Source organism: Folsomia candida, unplaced genomic scaffold, assembly GCF_002217175.1.
Source record: "Folsomia candida strain VU population unplaced genomic scaffold, ASM221717v1 Fcan01_Sc004, whole genome shotgun sequence".
In the NCBI taxonomy this organism is placed as follows: Eukaryota; Metazoa; Arthropoda; class Collembola; order Entomobryomorpha; family Isotomidae; genus Folsomia; species Folsomia candida.
The window spans coordinates 3,484,575-3,502,969 of NW_019091196.1; the positions used below are offsets into that span (position 1 = coordinate 3,484,575).

The following is an 18,395-nucleotide window of genomic DNA, read 5'->3' on the forward strand; positions in this document are numbered from 1 at the left end:
TATTTTTTTCAACTGGCAGTTGTTTCTCTCCCCTTGAGTGATTTTAACATACTTTCAATTTTCATAAAAATTTCATGTATGACCCTTAAAAATAACAATTTATGGGATAAACCTTATATCGCCTGGATTCAGTATCTAAAATATTTCAACCTCTTAGTCTGTTTTTTTATCGCATTACTGAATTTTTAAGCCAAAGTTTTTTGCGAACTTGCGAATTTTTTTGGTGAATGATGCCAACGATGCAAACTCGTAATGAATACCGTCAATCTTTTAAAATTTTGTTCAAATTTTAATTTTTTTAAATATAATAATTCAGAAATTTAGAAATTGTCTATTTCATCTTATTTTAACGGCACTACTAATTAAAGTGGTGGTTTAGAGATCTAAAATACATTTACTTTTTACTCTTTTTGTTTGTCCTATTTCGGAAGTAAACTCACTCAATTTTGTAAAAATTTTGAAATTGTGATCTAAACATGTGGAAATTCTTCTAAATGAAACCATATCAATTGCCGAGATACAAAAATTGGAAATTTTAAACTTGAATTAATTAATGGAAAAATGTGTTGCAATTATAAATTTATTTATTTGCTATCGAAATACTTTTGTGAAAATCGAATACTTTTTTGAAATGTTGTTTTTAGTTCCTTTTAGTTATTTTTAATATTTTATTTACCAAAATTGTCAAAATTTTGCCAATTTTTTTCGCCAACTTGCGAATTTTTTTTTTCGAACGATGCTAACCATGCAAATCCGCAATGAATGCCCCCAATTTGAAAGGAAATTATTCAGAAATTTAAAAATTTTCGTTTTTATTTCATTTTATCTTCATTATAACTAATCATATTAATCTCACTAACCTGGTAGACACTCCATCTAAAATGTCGTACACTTTAATATATTTATTATTTCTATTATTGATCATATTTCGGAACCAAACTCATCCAAATTAGGTCAAAATTTTGAGATTGTGATCGAAATACGTGGAAATTCATATCAATGAAACCATATGCATAAATCGTCGAGATAAAAGAATAATAAAATTTTTAACGTGTATTCATGAATGGAATAAATAAATTAAAAAAAATAAAACTAAGGTGAGAGGCGCCATTAGAAACAAGCCCTCCCACCAACACCCCCGTCTCGCCGTGGCCCCATTAGTATTTTTATATCTGGGGGGTGTAACCACAATTTTATTTTTTGTAATTCTTTCCTGCATCATACCAAACAATTTAGAAAACCACGTATAATGGGGTATATATGCCAACATTGATGCATGCTATTTTCGTGATAGTGTCATAAAATTGTCGCACAAATGTCGGAAATGAAACTACAAAAGTTTATTTATTTAGCTCGTTTACCAGAGCAGCTATTCCGAAATTCTGAAATTACTGAATGAAGACTTGGAATGTACCTATTTAACCGCATGATTGCATATGTTAAAATAGTTGGTTTTAAGAAATAAACATTTCATTTTGTGTACGACGGGTGATGAACAGAGTCCGGGTATGTGTATATTCCAAGCTTTTTCAACAACAATACTGATTGATTTGAAACTTTAGGATCTTGGTTCTGGTATAGATTTTCTTTAATCAAATTTAAAAAAATATTTTTACACATATTTTGTAGACCTGATTAAACATTTTGCATAAATGTTTCGGAGTTTTTCAATAATTTATCCGGACTCTTTTGATTAATGCTAGACTACTACATATTTTCCTAAATTGAAATTAATGCAAGAACTGCAGCCGACAGGGTTTACAAGTGCAATGCAATATAAAACTGTATTTATCAATTTAAATGCAGTTTACATTAGTGGTTAAAACTTTGAATCATAAATTTCGATTACACCCCCCAGATATAAAAATATTAATGGGGCCACGGCGAGACGGGGGTGTTGGTGGGAGGGCTTGTTTCTTGTTTGTAATAGCGCCTCTCGCCTTAGTTTTATTTTTTTAAATTTATTTATTTTGGGCTTTTTAAGTGAACAAGTTTTTAACTCCGTCATTAAAAACCTACAATTCAGGCTAGCTATAGCCCGAGTCAAGAAAAGGTTGGTGTTATCACCCAATACTGCATTACGAACCATTACAAATTTCTGTACCAAATTTCAGCTCGATTGGATGATTTTGAAAAATCAGTATGGGTCGCTTCACAGGGTCGTTCCAAATGAAAATGTTTTAAATTTCAATTCATATTCTTTCATTATAACCCATTAGAGCTCCATGTCAAATTTCAGCTTTCTAGCACAATTTTTAAATTTTGATGTATAATATGCACGCCACCCACTTATGTGGCCCCCATCAGTCCAAATCTTGTTTGGTCCCTTCTTCGAACTTGGTCTTTGCATTGCCAAGCCACATGTTTGTACCAAATTTTGGTCAAAATCGGTCAATGCTTGAGAGAGTTATCGAAAGACAGACTAACGTGACGATTATATAAGCCCTGTCTCGGGCCATCATCTACACATATATATAAAGAATTTGTTTACGAAAGTTGCTATGGATGTTAAGTGAATTTTAAAATTTTAAAACCTCCATAACTTCATCATTGTTGATCCGATCTGCATGAACCAAAAGAATGATCTTAATGTTTTTTGAAGCTCTTTCGATTTCCCTGAGCCGATTTTTCACTTTCAGCGGAATATTTTGAGATACAGATGAAAAAGTCACTAAAATGAGAAATATACCATGAAGGTGTGAACCGATTAAGCCCAGAGATCTATAATCAATACTACAAAGAATTTACTACCCATTGGTCAAAACCGCATGTCTCTACTACGTATGGTTCTCTCACAATCTTATCTGACTGGTTTGAGGTGTCCACTTAACTGCATACTATGGCTTCGCCGTAACCATGCACGAATTTTTTTGGGTGCATGGTTACGTTTGGGTCTCGCCTTAGAAAAATGGGACACAATTATAAATTTATTTATTTGTTATCGAAATGTTTCGATATTTTGAAACCCAGGAAAAGAGTAAATTTTTTTAATTAAAATTGCAACAAGTTTTCTTGTCGATAAAGCTCGTTACCGTTTGTAAAATTAGAAAAGAAGTAAGTTTCTTAATTGGTACTAAACAGATAGGCTGTAAATGATCTTCAATGTCAACCTCATGCGGGTTTAATGTTTTCAAAATATTTTTGAAAAATGTGGGTGAGTCATGGCGTTAATGAAAACTCACTTCATTTCATACCTGTTCAAAAAAAAATTTCATTCAAAGTTCAGTCATCCCGATTTTTGACTGAAGATTTTCATTCAGACTCAGTCAGTTTCTTTCAAACTCATTTCATTTCAGGTCATCTGACTTCATTTCTTACTGCGCCCCATGTATTAAGCATAGGGTGTAAAATGAAAGGAGTGAAAAATCCTTCACTCACAATCACTCATCTGAAATGACAGAATCTTTCACTCATTTTCATTCAAATCACTGGAAATTCATTGTCATCACTATCATTCTTTATCATAATCAGTCACATGAATGAAGTGAACAGGTGTGCTTCATTTTTATGTATAAATTTTAAACTTAGATTTATTTCGTATAAATTTTAATACGTGAAAAACAAATTATTCGTAACGTAAAAACAAGTTATTGACCAATCTGATGCTAATGAAACATATATTTGCAAAAAATTATTTTATTAATCTTTACAACTATGCTTTTTTAAATGTTTTCTTTTTGGCTAAATGCAGTAGATAAATAACTCTAACTGAAAAAAACGTCGAAAAACAATGAGCTACAGAAAAGCTTTTCATTCTCTTCTGTAAATATTTAATTCTTGAAGTGATTATTTTCTTGGTAAATTAGTTTAATAAATAAATTTAGTTTAGCATTATTTTATTTTATTCCTCAAGTGTTGCTGATCGTATTCTAATTTTAAAAGTCAATTTTATACATAAGAACTTATCTACAACAAATATTACACTATGTGCAACCAGCTCTGAAGGAATTATGTAATATATTTTACAAAAATTCATAATGTGATAATCCATGTTTTTTTAAATCGATATTCAAGTTTTATCTGTTGATCATTTTTCATAATGTTGATGAAATTCATACAAAACTTGCAGAGATGAAGTCATCTTACCTGTAAAATGGAGATTAGTAGAGCTACTTTGTCCATAAAAACTATCGGCGTTACAATTTGACTAGAAAACTTATGTTATCGTGTGAAAAATATGGAAAATTTGGCTACACCATATTTCAGGTTTAATTTTGCAATTACAGTGGTTAACGCACGACTTGATGACTCTACTCGTCAAAATCAGCACATTTTTAGTAATTTCTTCGCTCTGGAAAGTTATTTTAAAATTCTGGACAACGAATTTGTAGAGCAGGGAGTTTCCAATTTTTTTAAAATATGCACTCCAGATTTTGACACTTTTTGAAGAAGGAGATCTCAAGTTGAAGAAACCTTCAGAAAAATTGGAACTTATCGAAAGTGGCTCAAAAAACTCAACGCCATTCCATTAATCAACTCACTAATGGCAAATTTTGTGGTTCAGAATTTTAAAATAAATTCCCAGAGGCGAGAAATGATTCCAAACGTATTGATTTTGATAATTTTAATGATGCGCCATCGAGTCCGATGGTCAATTTACATACTTACATTAAATTTGCATATTTACATCTTTAAATTATTTAACAACATATCTTGTCCTGTTTTTGTGCTTAATTTTGATTAGTTGGGATGCACCTCCTTTTAAACTTTCTCCCACAAAGTTTCCCCGGTCTTTTAGCCGTGTTATCATTCTGATACGTGAAGATGTACGAGTACCACTTGGAAAACCAGGTTTGCAAAGGTTGCAGAATTTTGCACTTATATTTCGCACAGTCTTCTTCCTGTGTGTATGAAAGTGATGAGTCCGATTTTGTAGATGAGGACGAAATTGGTCCCGCCCATTCCACCGAAGTTAGACTGAACGCTCTGAAAATTGAAAACGGGTTAAAATTCAGATGGAAAAGGGTGTGCAAAAATTTTCTAGCAAAATATTTGGGCAAAAATTTGGTAAACAGTTCATACAAAAACATCCGACTAAATTGGAATAAAATGTTTTTAATTTTATGAAATTTCAGTTGTTTGTACATACATAAGTATTTAATTTGCACGAGATTTCGACACACAAAGTGCAAAGTTTCCAGCAAATTGGCATGGGATCGACGCCGCGGAAAAATCGACAATATTAATTGGCACCTCGTCAAAATTTGTCAGTTTTTTTTTACAAGTTTCGCAGAATTTGAAGAATAGATATTTGAAGTTGAAAGACAAGTTGAAAAACTACATCTCACCTCCATATCGTATGTACATGGTGGCCATAAAGTTTCTGATGACCCAAAAAATTTTCAAACCCGCTCCTGAAACTTTTTTTGTTATTGTGTTCTCGGTACTAATTTTTTCCGAAAATGTCCCCTAGACGTTCATCTTCATTTCTGGAAAAAATTATTAAAATAACCCAACGTTTGGATGAATGACAGGGTGTACCAGAAAACCCTCCGAAATTTGGGTTGCCTGAAATACTGTTAAATTGTGGAAGAGTCAGAAGTAAACACGGGACTAAATTCATCCAGGACGACCCACAAGATCCCTACACATCATTTGGAATGTGGTTTTAAAAAGAATGTGCCGAAAATCTGGTACTTTGACAATGAAGTGTTAAGCAGTTCAAAATCTCATTGATCGATTTTAACAATTTTGATAAGCAATCTCGTTTTGTTATCCAGCATTTTTTAAAAATCAGTTTGCGGGGTCAACTGGGTTTGAGGAGTCCCAATAAAACACTTTTTTGGATAAAAACATTCAACATCCACTGAATTTTGCCGAATTTTTCGAGGAAAACGGCTATTAGACTACATAGCAAAAAGGTCGAAATATTTTATGTACGTAGAAGACCTGAATCGATGGACATCCTGAGGCGAATCCTCACTATACAAGGTACCAAATTGTGAAGAGAAACGGGGTTCACGGGAAGAAGCTGCCAAAAAAATGACTACCATTAACGGTTTGTATTTGGCTCTGCTATCGAAGCGCAACGATACTGGACGTCATTTTAGTTGGTCATAACGTAGACCGACCCTTATACTCTAACCAAATCTTGTCAGTATACTTCGATACTATGGAGACTAAGCAACGTTTCCCAAATTCGAAAGAATTTCCACATTGACAAGATGGATCACCAGCCCACAATTAAGATGCTACTACTCTCTTTTTCGACCAGAGGTGGTTTATTCTCTTTGGAAAGTGGGTGCGGCTCCGGAACAGCCCGGAACTGAACCGAATAGAACATTTATGACCTAGACTCAAAATTCACGCGTCGGACGAACCAGTTCCATGCGATTGTAGTTCCTTGACTAAACATTTTCAAAACACTTAAAACAAATTTCCCAAGATTGGTTTGGAAAATATGTCATAAATTTTCAGGATAAAATCCCAGGACATGCATGTTCGTCTGGAGGATACCCACAATACTGATGCATAACATGCTATAAAAGATTTGATTAATAAAATTTGTTTCCTGTAAAAATAACAATTGTTTGAAACTACAGTAGGCCTCATCAGAAACTTTATGGCCACGATGTACATGAGACACCTGCCATGTTTATTAATTAGTCGATATCTTTGAAATTAAAATTAAGGCGTCAATGTTTACCTTTGCAATTTATAGTTTTACATTATGTTTTTGCATGCACTGTTCGTGAATAATTTTCGAAGTAAAAAATTCCAAAAAATTATTAACGTCGAAAGGTACATATTGTGAAAATAATAAGTAATCTAAAACTCAAATTACATTCGAATAATCGACTAAAATCCTACTAAAATATTCCATAATTTAAGCAAAAAAATTGAAAAATACCACATTTAAAATTTTTTACAGGTTGGAAATTTCAAAAAACCACACACGCCAAACTGACCTTGCGTCGAATGAATATTTAAATAATTTCAAGAAGTTTATTTCATACCTCGTCATCCAACCCGACATTGTCGATTTTCTTAAAAAATTTGACGCTTCGCAGGCCAACATTTCCGTGCAAAAACTTTCCAAAGGGTGTCCATCATTAAAATCTTTCCGTTTTCGAGCCGCTCCTCCCCCCGCGTTGGCAGCCGCTACGTTGGCCCCATTAATGACGAGGGGAATCAAAAAGGAGCCCATCATTATGAGCATGATGGGAAAAAAGAAGAGAGGAATGGCAATCGGGCCGATGACAAAAGACCTGAAAAATAAAATAAAAATTCATAAAATTTTACACAAAATTGTAATTTTTAGAAAGAAAATGATTGAGAAAGTACAAATGTAAGTTATAAATTTGGAAATTTTACAATTTAACTTGATATTGTTTTAAATTTTGTACATATAGATACTTTGGAATTTTTTGAAGAATAATGATTGTGAAATTTAAAAACAAATTTTAACTTTTCGGTTGGAAATCGCCAAATCTAAAATATTTTATATCTTTCCAATTTGTAAATTTTGCCGAATTTCGCAAGCAAACTCATCCAAATTATGTTTATAGCAGGGTCACAAAGTGTCTGGGAATTTATAATTCGAAAAAAATCGTGCTTTAAAAACTGTTTTAAATTCTGCAAAAATTGTATTTTTTTAAAGAAAATGATTCAGAAATTACAAAAACTAATCCTAATTAGTAAATTTTCAAAATTTAAAAATTGTCGTTTTTAGTTCCTTCAGCGTCATTATTAATCAACACTGCAGCGAGCCCGATTCATCTATAATATTCCATACTTTTCTAATCATCTAATTTTTTATCCTTTTTCGGAAGCAAACTCATCCAAATTATGTTTTTACAAAATTTTCGAGAGTATTTACAGTGTCGGACAGATGTCTACGTCCACATAGTCGCGTCAATTTCATTTTCAAATTGTCACTGAACTACTGAACCAATTTTCATCATTGATATATCAAATTCTCACAAATTTAACGTAATTTCATAAAACATATGAGTTATTTCTGAAAATTCTGGGAAAACTGAGAATCATAGTGCAGAGCGAGAGAGGATGAAATTTGAGCGGACAAAAGTCTACGTCCACTTCACTTTAATTGTCAACAACAAAAATCTCTCCAATTTATAAAATCAGGTAACTTAATAAATCTATCAATAACATATGCCGCATTAATTTTTAAATAATTTTCTTCCAGAAAAATATGATGGCGTCGACACGCAAGGAAATTCCTATCGCTATTCGAGATCTTGTCATTCAGGACTGGAAGGGTGGACAAAAAGGGGGGCTGTCGCAGAGACAAATAGGGACCAAGTATAAATTAGCAAGGACAACCATCCAGACAATCATTAAGAACTTTAGAGCTAATGGTTCAGTCCAAAACAAGGTCAGAAGTGGTCGAAAACCGATTTTGGCTCACCGAGAAGTACGCCACGTGCTCAACAAAGTCAACGTTACACCCTCACTTAGTGCTCTAAAGCTATCTACCGAGATCAAGGAGATGTTCGACAAACAAGTTAGTCCTAGGACCATCCAAAGAACACTGAACAAGGGAAATTTGAAATCCCACAGAGCAGTCCGGAAGCCTCTTATTGTACCGAGGAATGCAACCAAACGAGTGAAGTTTGCCAGAGACCACATTTCCAAGCCACAAACATTCTGGGACAGTATTTTATGGACTGACGAGTCAAAGTTCAATGTCTTTGGGTCAGATGGGCGTCGTAGAGTGTGGAGATATCCAAAAGAAGCATTGAATCCAAAAAATCTCAACCCCACAGTTAAGCACGGCGGCGGGTCGGTAATGGTGTGGGGATGCATGGCTTCAAGTGGGGCAGGAAAAATGGAATTTGTTGACGGAATTATGGACCAATACAAGTACCAGGGAATACTTGACCGTAATATCCAGGAATCTGTTCGAAAACTTGGACTTGGACGACGATTTGTCTTCCAACAAGACAACGATCCGAAACACTCTGCCAAGTCCACCATGGAATACTTCAAGAAAAAAAAATTTCGAAGCTAGAATGGCCTCCCCAATCTCCAGACTTGAATCCCATTGAGCATCTGTGGGACCACATTGAAAGAGAAATAAGAAAACAATCTTTTTCAGGAATTCCGGGCCTAAAATCCAGAATTCTTGAAGTTTGGGAAACCATTTCTGAAGATGTGACCAAGAATTTGGTAAACTCTATGACTCGACGCCTTGAATCCGTCCTTAAAGCGAACGGAGGCCCAACCAAATATTAAAAATTAATTGTTATAACATTCCTTATAAATTACAGTTTTTTTTGTATGTTTTCTCTGACTGGACGTTGACTTTTGTCCATCCAATTGTTTTCATTTTGAATTAAAATACATCTCTGGCCTAAAATAAATTTTTTAGCGGAAAACTAATAATGTGCTATGAAATTACGTTAAATTTGTGAGAATTTGATATATCAATGATGAAAATTGGTTCAGTAGTTCAGTGACAATTTGAAAATGAAATTGACGCGACTATGTGGACGTAGACATCTGTCCGACACTGTACAATTAGAAAAAAATCAAATCGGGTGTAAAAAAAACAATTAGGGCATTCATTGGGAGTTAATTAACAATTTAGAAAAATATTTTGCGAATTTTGCAAGTTCACAAATAAATTCGCAAGCCAATTGTTTCTACGAACTTGAGAACAAAATTCTTACCAATTGGTAAGAATGCAAACTCTTAATGAATACCCCCATCGTTTTAAAATTTTGCAAAAAATTGTAACTTGTTGAAAAAAGCGATTCAGAAACTTAAAAAAGTAAATTGTAAATTTGTGAAATTTAAAAATTGCGTTTCCCTTGCATTTTCGTACCAAAATCCGGCACCACTGATCTAAAATATTTTATCCATACGACTAAATCTATTTGTTTTATTTTGGACCAAACTCATCCAAATTATGTAAGATCAAAAAATGGCAGAGAATATTTGCAGTTAGAAAAAATAAAAAAAATAAAATTGAGTATAAAAAACTTTTAAAATTTTGCACAAAATTGTACCTTTTAGAAGACAATGATCAAGAAATTTAAAAATCGTCATTTAAAAAATTCATATATTTTAACTTATTATAATTTTCGGTTCAATTTCGGTCTAATTTCGGTCCGATTTCGGAGGATCAAAAAATGGCGTAGAATATTTACAAATATAAAAAAATACAATCGTGCATACAAAAATTGCACAAAATTGTATCTTTTTGAAAGAAAACGATTCAGAAATTTACAAAATTTGTAAATTTGCGAAATTTTAAAATTGTCGTTTTCAGATCCTTTGAACGGAACAAGTTACAGGTTCAGGTATCTAAAATAAATATTATATATACGTTTATCTATAATTATTTTTTATTATTTATCGGAAGCAAACTTGTTCAAATTTACGTGTTTTTTGCAAGATAAAAAATGTCTGAGAATATTTAGAAATATAAGAAAATAAAATCTTGCGCAAAATTGTACCTAACTTTTTGAAAGAAAATGGTTCAGAAATTTAAAATTATCGTTTCCTATTTCCTTTTAGCACCGAATCGGTAGTTTCAACATCTAAAATATTTCGCATCTCTTCATCTATTATTTTTTATCATATTTCGGAAGCAAACTCATCCAAATTATGTTTTTTTTGCAGGATCACAAATTATCTGAAAATACATATTTGCAAGTAGAATCTTGTGTAAAAAAAATTTGCACAAAATTGTAAATTCAAAAATTTCTTTTATAGCAGGATCGAAAAATTTCTTACCAAAAAATCTCGACAATAATCGTGTTTTGAAATAATTTTTCTATAAAAAAGTGTGCTTCTCACATTGCAATGATTCCAATCCAGTCTCGTACGTCTTGCAACCCGATAAAAGTGGCGACTTGGGACAAGGTCTGAATAACGAGGGCTTCCTGCTCGACCGTCAAATCTTCTGGGTTCGGATCGCTATTCGCCAATTCCAGTAATGCTACGACGTTGGTCATGTTAATTGTTGGGAGGGGGATGTCATTCGGAAGGCCGGGTCGGCGAGGCAGGTTTTCTGGAAATATTCATGTTTATGATATTTTCAAAAAATACTAAATATTTTAGACCTGAGAGCTAAAAAATATTTTTTGAGGCAAATATTAATTAAAAATGACACATTTCGTACACTATAGTTGTTTGGGATTTTTCAAAAATTCGTAGAATTTTAATATGTAAGACAAGAATACACTCAAAATAAACTGGTAATAAAATGACGAAAATATTTACTACCACGTGATGGTAATTACAACTGATACCACTTGAGGTAATAAAATCATTACCAAAATCTTTACCAGAGTCGGTACAGAGTAGTGTTAAACCGACCGTAATAAAATGTCAAATGCATAGTATTAAAAATGTTACCAAGATTCATACCATTTGGAATAATTTAATGTTAAACTTGGAAACATGAGCATCGTTACCTGTGTGTAATGAAACATCTTCAAAATCTAATATTTCCTCATCCTCCGGTAAACAAATCTCAACCTGACCAAGTGGCGGTTTGTTTAAATCTTTTCATTCCATTCGCCATTTTATTTCCACACAGTAAGTGTTATTCCCAAAATGACAAAATTAGTTCGTGTTTCTAACCTCGCAAGGGGGAAGAAATTAATAATCCTCAACGAAGACTATCACTTATTTGCAGATTCTGGTAAGTACTTGTAATTTATTTATAAATTGTAAAAATGTAATATTTCTACCGGCAAACAAAATATAAATACTTCATATTTTTTATTTATTTTTCAGTAAAGGTAAAGTTCGGAATTAATGCGGAGATAAATATTAGTTTTGAAGATGACCAAGGAGCAGAAGTAGACGATGACATTTTCCCAATTTTAATGTCCCAAGATCAAATCCCAAATTTGGTTTTGATTGTAGCAGGAGAAGAAAATCCGATTGTATTTGGTAAGTACAGTAAGTATATTTTAAATTAAAAGTTCATCGAAAAATGTTACACTCACACAAATTTATTCTAATCATTAGTTGAGAACCCCCTATCCCCATTGGTAAGCTCAACAAATCAACCAATCTTATTCACTAGCAGGGAGGATGAAGAAATAGAAAATTATAAGCAGGTAAGTTGCCAAACTTTTTACAATTATCCAACTTAAATATTAATTTCTTTGATGTCAAGTACATACATATATACTTATTATTAATGATTACTTCAGATTTTATTGTCGCACCTCGAGCAGAACCGTCATCTAAATCAATTAGTTGAGCAAACGAAGGAAAAGGCCTGCGTCGATTCTGAAGCTTCGTCAATTTTGATTAAGGATTTTGTAGCCTTATTTGTTCAACTGAGGGGGTACAAATGAATCCACGGAATTTTATTCATTATTAACTAGCACCTGTAAACTTGATTAAATATTTTGCAGGGAATCTCCAAGCTCCAAGGATCAACAACTATTTGCGAAAGCAATTATTCTTGTTGTTCCTTTCTGGCGCTATCAGGGACCCGGAAGCACAAATGGCACTGTGAGTAATAAAAATTGAATTGTGTTAAATTATATATGCAGATCATTTTTTTATTATTGGCCAGTTTTATTATTTTGACTTGAATTTGTTAATAATCATGGAACATTTTTTTAGGATATTTTGTATGACGAAGTTACAAGATCGAGACTTATTCAAACTCGACTGAGATTCCTTCACACAAATCTAAATAAGGGCAAGGCTAAACCTGCACAGAAAAGAGTCTCGCCATTTACTGGTGGACCATCCGCGAAAATAATCTCACTACCAAAACCAGATGGTGAGCCGGAAACAATAATTCCTCCGACGGACGCCATAAATAAACTTAATGGACTTTGCCCCAAAAACTCGACAAAAGAAATAAAGCAATTGTTTCTGGAGACACTTACCCACCGGACATCTTTACGAAAGAGTCAGCTGGATTCCACGCTCATTCTCAAGCTTTACAAGAAATTTTTGAACTGCGATTTCCTAGTGAGTTGTAATAATAGCAAATTCTTATTTATGGTGTTGTGCTTTGCGCTATATTAATCTCAAAGTTTAATAGCTGCTAACCATATTTTTTTATAAACACAACAGATTAACTACGAATTTTCGGTTATGCACGATGATTTGTCAAACAATTTCCTGAATGCTTGGCCATCAGTTGCGCAAAAAATTATTGGAGCCGCTCCAAAAATTTGCAAGTCACCTGGACTCACAAAATTCTTATCGGAAGGAATTGGTAAGCATAAGTTGTGTTTGAAAAGGCTAAGCATTTAGTTAATTAATCAATGTGACTGAAACAATTCTGATAGATTATTGGGATCGTAATATTTTCGCCCTCTTTTGCCTTTTGTACTTAATTCCACCCACTGCCAAAGGAAAAGGAAAAGGGAGCCGAGCAAAAACAGATGATGCAAAGGAGATCTTAATTTCGTATTTTAAGGTACAAATATTTCATTACAAGTCATGGCAAAATTCTGCAAGGTTTAAATATATATTGTTATTGGTTCAGACTGGAACTCCTCTGCAATCAATTCTTGACACTTGGAAGGAAGAAAAAACTCAGCCAAACCTGATCTGCCTTGGAGACGCTTCAAAGGAATTGAACTCCTTTTTCATTATCTGTGACCGCCACATCCTGCCCATAGCTGCGACGGATACGACTCAGGCCATCGATACCCTGTTCAAGGCTCACTACGTATTTGCAACTGAGTACGACAAAAATGTGTCTGGAATTTGGAAATTTATCCAAGTTTTCATATACAAATTGGACGTGGAAACGACTTTACTGCCTCGAAAAGTGAAGCAAGTCTATACTCAACTTGGATTTGCATTGGAGCAAGATGTTTAAGTGTCAGGAGTGTTCGAAGTATTTTAATACAATTATAGCTATTAAGGATCATTTAAAATATGTTCATGTCTATGGGCACCTAAATTTTAAAAATATGATTTGTCCAGGTGAATCTTGTACTGCCGAATTAACAACTTGGAGCGGATTTTGGCGTCATCTAAAACAGCTCCATAATAATGTAAATACTGAAACAGACCTTCCGGTTCATCATGAATTAGAAATTAGTATAAATGACAGACATGGTTCTGAACCACAAGATTTAGAGCAAGGAGTTGAGATCACAGTTGATTTAGGAATTAAGTTGTTCACTAATTTGCTTCACAATTTTTGTTCGTCATTACTAGCACGCGGGGTTAATAATTCAACGGTAGATTTAGTTGTGAAAGAAATGTCGTATAGCTTCTCAGAAATATTCAAATTAGTTTTAAAAATTGGTCAAAATTATTGTATCGAAAATTTTGAAAAATATTCTGTTCAGATTACAGGATTACTGTCAGCGTTTTCCAATGTGAAATCTTCGTATCAAAGGCAAAAGTTGACAGTACAAAACGATGACATAATACTTCCGGTGGAAATTAGTCTAGGAAGTAGAACAGAAATGCGCATTCGCGAAAACAAACGACAACAAGTTGTAGTGCAGGACACATTTATGTACATTCCAATTATAAAAACTTTAGAAAAAATAATTTGCTGCCCAGACCTATGCAAGTATTTAGAAACTCCTCCGAAAGCAAGCGAAGTTTTATATGAAAATTTTAGAGATTCCAATAGTTTTAAAACTAACCAGTTATTTATGAAATGTCCGAATGCATTTCAGATTCAGTTATTTTACGATGATTTCGAGACCGTGAATCCCTTGGGGTCAAAAAAAGGGATTCACAAAATAGGAGCCCTATATTTCACTTTAAGAAACTTTCCAGATTATATTAATTCTCACTTAAGTAATATTTTCCCCCTAGCTCTTTTTTACAGTGAAGATACGAAAAAATATGGTTATAATTTGATATTGAGTTACATACTTCCCGATTTTAAACTTTTAGAAAGCACAGGCATAGCAATTCGGGGGAAAACTTTCTTGTGAACGATATGTACTTTATCACACGATAATCTTGGTGCAAATTCACTTCTAGGCTTTCATGAGTCTTTTAATGCAAATCATTATTGCCGTATATGTTGTACTTCCAAGTCCGAAGCACAGTCAGTTTTTGATCATTCGCAAATGGTCATTAGAGACCGAGAAAATTATAGTGATCATTTAACTAACTTATCTCATGGTGTTGTAGCTCCTTGTGCATTGAACCAGCTTAATTTTTTTAATTTCTTGGACTCCCCAACAGTAGACATTATGCACGACATTTTGGAAGGAGTTGTTCCATTTGAATTAAAAATAGTTATTCAGAAGTTAATAAATTTAGGTTGTTTCACCTTGGACCAAATCAACCAAAGATTGCTAGCCCATGATTTTGGAAAATTGGAGTCTAAGAACAGACCAAGTCCAATTAAGCTAGACGGAAATAGTCATCGCATTGGGCAAAAGGCAGCACAGGCTTGGTGTCTAGTAAGGTTTTTGCCAGTTATTTTAGCCGATCTGATTGTAACCGAGGAACAAATTTTTTATTGGGAATTATTGATCCAGTTGTTGGAGTGCATGAGCTACTTGTTCTGTCGAAAATTTTCAGTATCTACTATTGAGTGCCTTAAAATTAGTATAATTAAACACCACAAATTATTTCTGACCCTCTTTCCTGACCATAGACTGCTACCGAAGCATCATTTTATGTGCCACTACGCTTATATAGTTACACAAAGTGGCCCACTTGTGTCGCTTTGGACCATGAGATTTGAAGGAAAGCATAATTATTTTGTTCAACTTTCAAATCGTACAAAAAATTTTAAAAATATTTGTTCTTCTCTAGCCCACAGGCACCAGCAATACATCTCGCATGTTTTTAAAAATGGAAACATTCATGATGGTCTGGAATTGGACAATGTAGTTGAGGTTAAATTATCAAATTTTTTAGACTCATTCGATGTCATTGAATGTCTTTGACAAGTTCAAGGTTTTGAATTGTATTCTCCAGACACAGTAATATATACAACTAATCAAATTTGGTACAGAAGTTACAATTACAAAACTAATTATGTTGTTTGTTTTGGAGTTGGGCCATTATTCCCTAGATTTGGTATTATTTCTGAATTTCTTGTAATAAGTGAGTACAAGTGTTTTCTTGTCTTGAAAGAAATTGATGTCGAGTACTTTGATCGACATTATTTTGCGTTTAAGGTAATTTTAACAGAAAAAATAAACTTAATAAATGTTGAGAATTTAGTAATTCATGAGTGTATGGAAATTCAAAGAAATTGTAAGACCGATGGCTTATTTTTAGTGCCAAGACATTATATGTAAAACTTTGTATTAATTATATGCACAAGAATATCTGATTCATAAGTTGTGACGATATGTAGTAATGTTAAGATCGGTTTATTTTTAGTATAACGACATTATATCTAATACTTTTTATTAATTACAAGAATGTGTAACTTATTACGTGCGTACATAGTATGTACATACATATGTAGTAGCGTTGAAATTTTTTGTACTAAATATTTGCATTTTATTATGAAAATAAAAAAATGTTGTAACTGTAACCCAATGCGTACAATTTTCTTCCACGTACGGTTACGTTCAATACCAGAGAAATATCATCCTCGTCTAAATCAGGTAATATTACGTTACCCCGTTGGTTTTCAATATTATTACCAAATTCCATACTAATATTACACAAACGCGACAAGTCATTACCATTGGGGTAAAGTAATACATCCTTACCAAGCGGTATCGAAATAAACTTATTACCCCAGTTGTATTGATTCTCTAACGTGCGGTAGAGACACATAGTGATTCCGCATGGTAATAATTTTTCCTCTAAATTATTTTGAGTGTATAAATAAACTTTTGATTTATAATTTGATGATTGATTCATGGTAAAATTTTTTAAGTATTTCATATTTTGCAAAAATTTTGCAAAGTTTGTACACGTGTTTGTTATTTAAGAAGCATTTAATTAAGATTAGTTCATTAATGATAAAACTGTTTCAGACAAATGGCAATTAAAATTGTACATTTGGTTGGTACTAAAATAGTACGGGATTTTTCCAAATTCGTAAAATTTGAAGATGCAAAACAAGAAAAAACTTAAACTTCATTCATTTCCGATGCAGAATGCAAAAATTTTGCAACTATTGTATCCCACGTGCTACTTAAACCACACTTTTAGTCCCTTAATTATAAATTTAGCTTAATTAACTTAATTATCTAATAAAACTTACTGGTTGACATTGTTTCATGCATTTGAACTCCCATGGCTTCCGGAGGCTTAATTTCCTTCGTGGGTTCCTCCTCCCTCTCCAAAATAACGTTACTATTTTCACCCCCATCCATTTTTCCTCTAGGTCCATTTTCACCCCAAAAATTGATAAAACCACTGTTGCCCTGTCCTTTAAGAAAGATCGGATTTTTCTGAACCACCGGAAGTGCATCTTCTCTTCCATGAAATTCATTCGTATTATTCTCCTCTACTCGTAATTTTGGTTGGACCCACGCCACATTTTCGTAATTTTGATTATTATTCCGATAAGAATTTGGTATTCTTTCGTGATTCGTGTAACTTTGATGGGGCACATTTTTTGGAAAATTTGGTCTACTTTTTTCCATAAACTGTGTCCTCCCCATTTCACAAAAGTGTAATAATACGACTAGTAAAATATGTACGGAATTAATTTGTCTCTTCATTTTTTTTGATAGAAATATAAAGTATTTTGACTAGAAGTTACTTTTAAAATTTCCGAAACTCTTGTAGAGTAACAAGTCTGTCCATCTGGTAATCACTAATTTATTTAATAAACGTAAGATTCACTTTAACGACGTCATCACTGCGCAAAAAATATTTGCAAACTCAACTAAACTCACTCTAAATTAGGCATTTGAGATACTAACCGTTTGCCGATAAATGAAGTCATATTTAATTATCAAACCAATTTGGTATCGAATTGGATCAACTGAAAATCGATAACTTGTCTCAAATTAATTGGACAAACGGAAAAACAGTGTCAAAATTTTGAGATTGTGATTTGATCGGAATAGCGGAATTGAATAGTGGGATTGGATGGAGATTGACTTTAAAATTTGCACCTTTGTGTTAATTGAACCTCTGACTTGGCCGACTGACTCGGATTCAATAATTATCTTTTAAAGGGGAGATGAGCCGAGTTTTATTGTACTGTTAGTTACTTACTCATTTACAGTCGTGTAATGAAATGGAGATTAATTTTGCAGCCTCATTCACCGCAATTTAGGTATCGGCCGAGCAACGCAAGTAGGAGAAAAGGTGTACAATTGAAGTAGTGAATTTGACCATGAGTAAGTATGGTCATCAGAGGGCGGCTATGTATTTACGAAAAAACACCAAAATGTTTACGAAAAATGTAGGAAAAAATACATCAAAATATGTACGCATTTTCACAAAATTAGCATATTTTCGAATTTAATGCTCTGGACATTTTGTGGTCGAATTTCTTTAAGTAAAAAATTTTGTATCACATCATTGAAATATTTATA

At 33.1% G+C, this 18,395-nt stretch overlaps 1 protein-coding gene across 1 annotated transcript; it reads right to left on the reverse strand.

The window, feature by feature from the left end:
- Positions 1–4,472: 4,472 nt before the first annotated feature.
- On the reverse strand, positions 4,473–17,987 carry LOC118435438. The gene is made up of 4 exons (XM_035851499.1): positions 17,108–17,987; positions 10,768–10,981; positions 6,957–7,208; positions 4,473–4,926 (listed from the first exon to the last, which is right to left on the reverse strand). Exons 1-4 carry the CDS (start codon positions 17,568–17,570, stop codon positions 4,671–4,673), a joined length of 1,185 nt encoding a protein of 394 aa, XP_035707392.1. The 5' UTR covers positions 17,571–17,987; the 3' UTR covers positions 4,473–4,670.
- Between the last annotated feature and the right edge of the window lie 408 nt (positions 17,988–18,395).

Excerpts from the sequence above, each read along its gene's own strand:
- LOC118435438 (XM_035851499.1), bottom strand. The coding sequence starts at position 17,570 with ATGAAGAGACAAATTAATTCCGTACATATTTTACTAGTCGTATTATTA. Across the intron at positions 10,982-17,107 it reads GCATGAAACAATGTCAACCA|AAAACCTGCCTCGCCGACCC; the intron begins GTAAGTTTTATT and ends GAATATTTCCAG. Across the intron at positions 7,209-10,767 it reads TGGATTGGAATCATTGCAAT|GTCTTTTGTCATCGGCCCGA; the intron begins GTGAGAAGCACA and ends TTTATTTTTCAG.